The 2864-nt window shown below is 33.0% G+C and overlaps 1 protein-coding gene across 1 annotated transcript; it reads right to left on the bottom strand.

Annotated features, from left to right (window-relative positions):
- Positions 1–1248: 1248 nt before the first annotated feature.
- LOC139902496 (uncharacterized) lies at positions 1249–1635 on the bottom strand. The gene has a single exon (XM_071885113.1). The coding sequence runs from the start codon at positions 1633–1635 to the stop codon at positions 1249–1251; it is 387 nt and encodes a 128-aa protein (XP_071741214.1).
- Between the last annotated feature and the right edge of the window lie 1229 nt (positions 1636–2864).

Here is a 2864-nt window from a genome sequence, read left to right as displayed (position 1 = left end):
TATATTGTTATATATTGTTGTATTGTCGTGATGTAGCTAACCCTCCGGGTGTAGCTTCTTGGCGTTGTTCACATGGTCGTGGGTGAACTTATATTTGTTGATATTATTAACTTGTTGCTTAGTGATCGTATGGTATGCCTAGCTTAGCTTGCCTTTACACTTGGATGCTCCGGTATGCGGTATTTGATTATTTGTGTGGCGTGTTCATTTTATGCATATATATGTATGTAGTATATTCTCACTCACTAAGCGTTAGCTTACCCTCTCGTTGTTGATATTTTTATAGGTTCGCATGCTTGGCGGCTCGGGTAAGCTTGGGGATTAGAGATCTTGGCTAGGTTGCTTAGAAGATCTTGCTTTTGTATTCGATTAGGATTTGGGTAGCGTAGTCCCAAATCACCATGCTCGGTTTTGGTTGGAAACTAAACTAGTCGGGTCGTGTATGTCCGTTTGGACAATTAATCAATGTATTAAATGTTTTAAGGTTTATTAAACCTTCTATTGTATTAAAGATGTTTATGGAAACACAATTGGGACCTAAAGTGTTATTTAAAGCGTATTAAAAGGAAAAAATTTTTATGGGCCGGTTTTAATACGGGTTGGGTCGTTACATCAACAAGACTCAGCAACTTCATAATCTGTTCATTATTCTACTGAACACAAGAACTACATTCATTGTTGTCAGAAACACAGTTATTGCTATTAACTCTAGGAGTACCTTGATTAAATGGTTTTTTAATATAGCCTAGAGGATATCCTATTATCTCGTAACATCTATCAACAGTGTGACTAAGCATATTACATTTTGTGCACTTTAAAGGTGGATTCCTATATTTTTTTTCTTATTATTAGTAGTGTTATTACTATTAACAAAATTAACAGTTTAAGTACTGAAAGCAGAAGACTGTGTTTTATTCACATATGAACTAGAAGAAGTATGCATTCTGTGAGACTCATCCCTAGAGATAATAGAAAATGCAGTTTTAACAGAAGAAACATGATCAGAGGTGAGATTTTGACTTTTAACAGATACATAAACATCATCAAGACCCATTAAAAACTGCATAAGCTTTAAAAACTAATTATGTTCTTGGAAAGATTTATTAGCAGACACAATATCATCAATTTTAATCATATCATCAAATTGTCTCCACATAGCATTCAATTTATGATAGTAATCAGATAATGGTTGACCATATTGACTACATGAATTAATTTTTTGATATAGATTAAATGTAACAGAAGCATCTACTTTGTCATAGGTTCTTCTAATTCATTCCAAACAGATTCAGCAGTTTTACAGAAAATTTGACCATTATATACATCCTCATACAGTGACATCAAAATCCAAGTAAGAACCACATAATTACATCTATCCCATTGTCCTAATAACACTTCATCATCTTCATACTCATATCTAACACATGTACCATCAATGAAACCTAGTTTATTTTTTGTTTGTAAAGCAAGTTTCATTGCACATGACCACACATTATAGTTTTCCGTTCCTTTTAATTTTTGAGTGATTAAAGATGCACCAGAGGTGTCACTTGGATGCAGATATAAAGGATCATTAAATTCAAGTTTACTAATCTTAGTAATACCAGCAGAACTAATAGAACTATCATCAAACATGGTTGCAGTAACACGTAGAAATCAAAATTATCAATTAAAGAAAACAGTAATCACACAATATCAAACAAATTTAGACACACAGTAAAAAACAACCATGAAATAACAAAATATTTTAAGAAAACAAGATGTAAAGAAACAGAAAATCAATTAGCATGCAAAGTACACAGATCTTTAATCATGCAGTTCTAAACATATAATAACACACAAAACTCCAACAAATCCAGGGTTCAGACACCTGTATGGAAAGAAATCAAACCACAATGGACTGGCTACTAGCCAGACAACCTGTAGAGATGATTTACAGTAATATTGGTCAAGATCAATCTACGCTTAATCAGGTTCTAATAGATGTCAAAGGATCTAGATCAAGAGTTGGGCGTAGAGATCTGGTCAGGGTAAAACAAAAACACGAATAAACACGAGACTCCCCTTTGAAGACAAATCTGCAGCGGAAGAACAAGAAGATCAAAGATGAACAAACCCTAATTTACAAAATTAGGGTTTCTCACCAAAATCTTCTGATCAGCAAAATTGACCCAAAAACAGAATCCACAAGTCATTGTCGAACCCAAACACAGTAATAACAGTAAAACTTTCAAACAATCTTGAAAGAAACAATCGAAGAACAGAAACCCTAATTTTCAGATCTGAAAATCAGACAACAATGAATCACCAGATCGAATGAAATCAACCTCGCCGCTCTGATACCATGAAGAAATACACAAAGAACACAACAATATAAACCATCAATCACAGAAGGTTAAACTCTCCAATCACAGGAGATCAAACACTATGAACCAAAATTATTACAAACAAAAACAGAAAACCAGTATACAATCACCAGATCCAGAATCCTCACAAGTTCATCAAAGATCATGAACTTATCACTCAAATAGCTAGAAAAGATCAAAACCCTAATTTGAGAGAGAATGCAAAATATCGAATCAGATGAAAAACCGAATAAATAAATTAAAGAAATAAATTAAATATATATAATATAGAGAAATTACGTCCAGGTCCTCCAAGTCTTCAAGTCTTCAATTCAGCTTAAGCACATAAGTTTTCCTTTTCACATTTCTGCCCCAACATCAACTTTGAAATAATGACAGCAAGACCCCTGCACATTTCTTAACCCAGAAATAAATAAAAAAACTTAAACAAAAAATCATGTTTAGTTTGTAATCATATAATTTTAATACCTACTAAATGAATGCCTTTGCTTTGAAAGA

The sequence above is a fragment of the Rutidosis leptorrhynchoides genome, chromosome 1 (assembly GCF_046630445.1).
Source record: "Rutidosis leptorrhynchoides isolate AG116_Rl617_1_P2 chromosome 1, CSIRO_AGI_Rlap_v1, whole genome shotgun sequence".
Taxonomy (NCBI): Eukaryota; Viridiplantae; Streptophyta; class Magnoliopsida; order Asterales; family Asteraceae; genus Rutidosis; species Rutidosis leptorrhynchoides.
Note: the sequence above shows the minus strand (reverse complement) of the source record. Positions and strands in the feature narration are given on the sequence as shown.

What these genes read in the sequence shown, in the direction of transcription:
- LOC139902496 (XM_071885113.1), bottom strand. Translation starts at nt 1,635, where the DNA reads ATGTTTGATGATAGTTCTATTAGTTCTGCTGGTATTACTAAGATTAGT.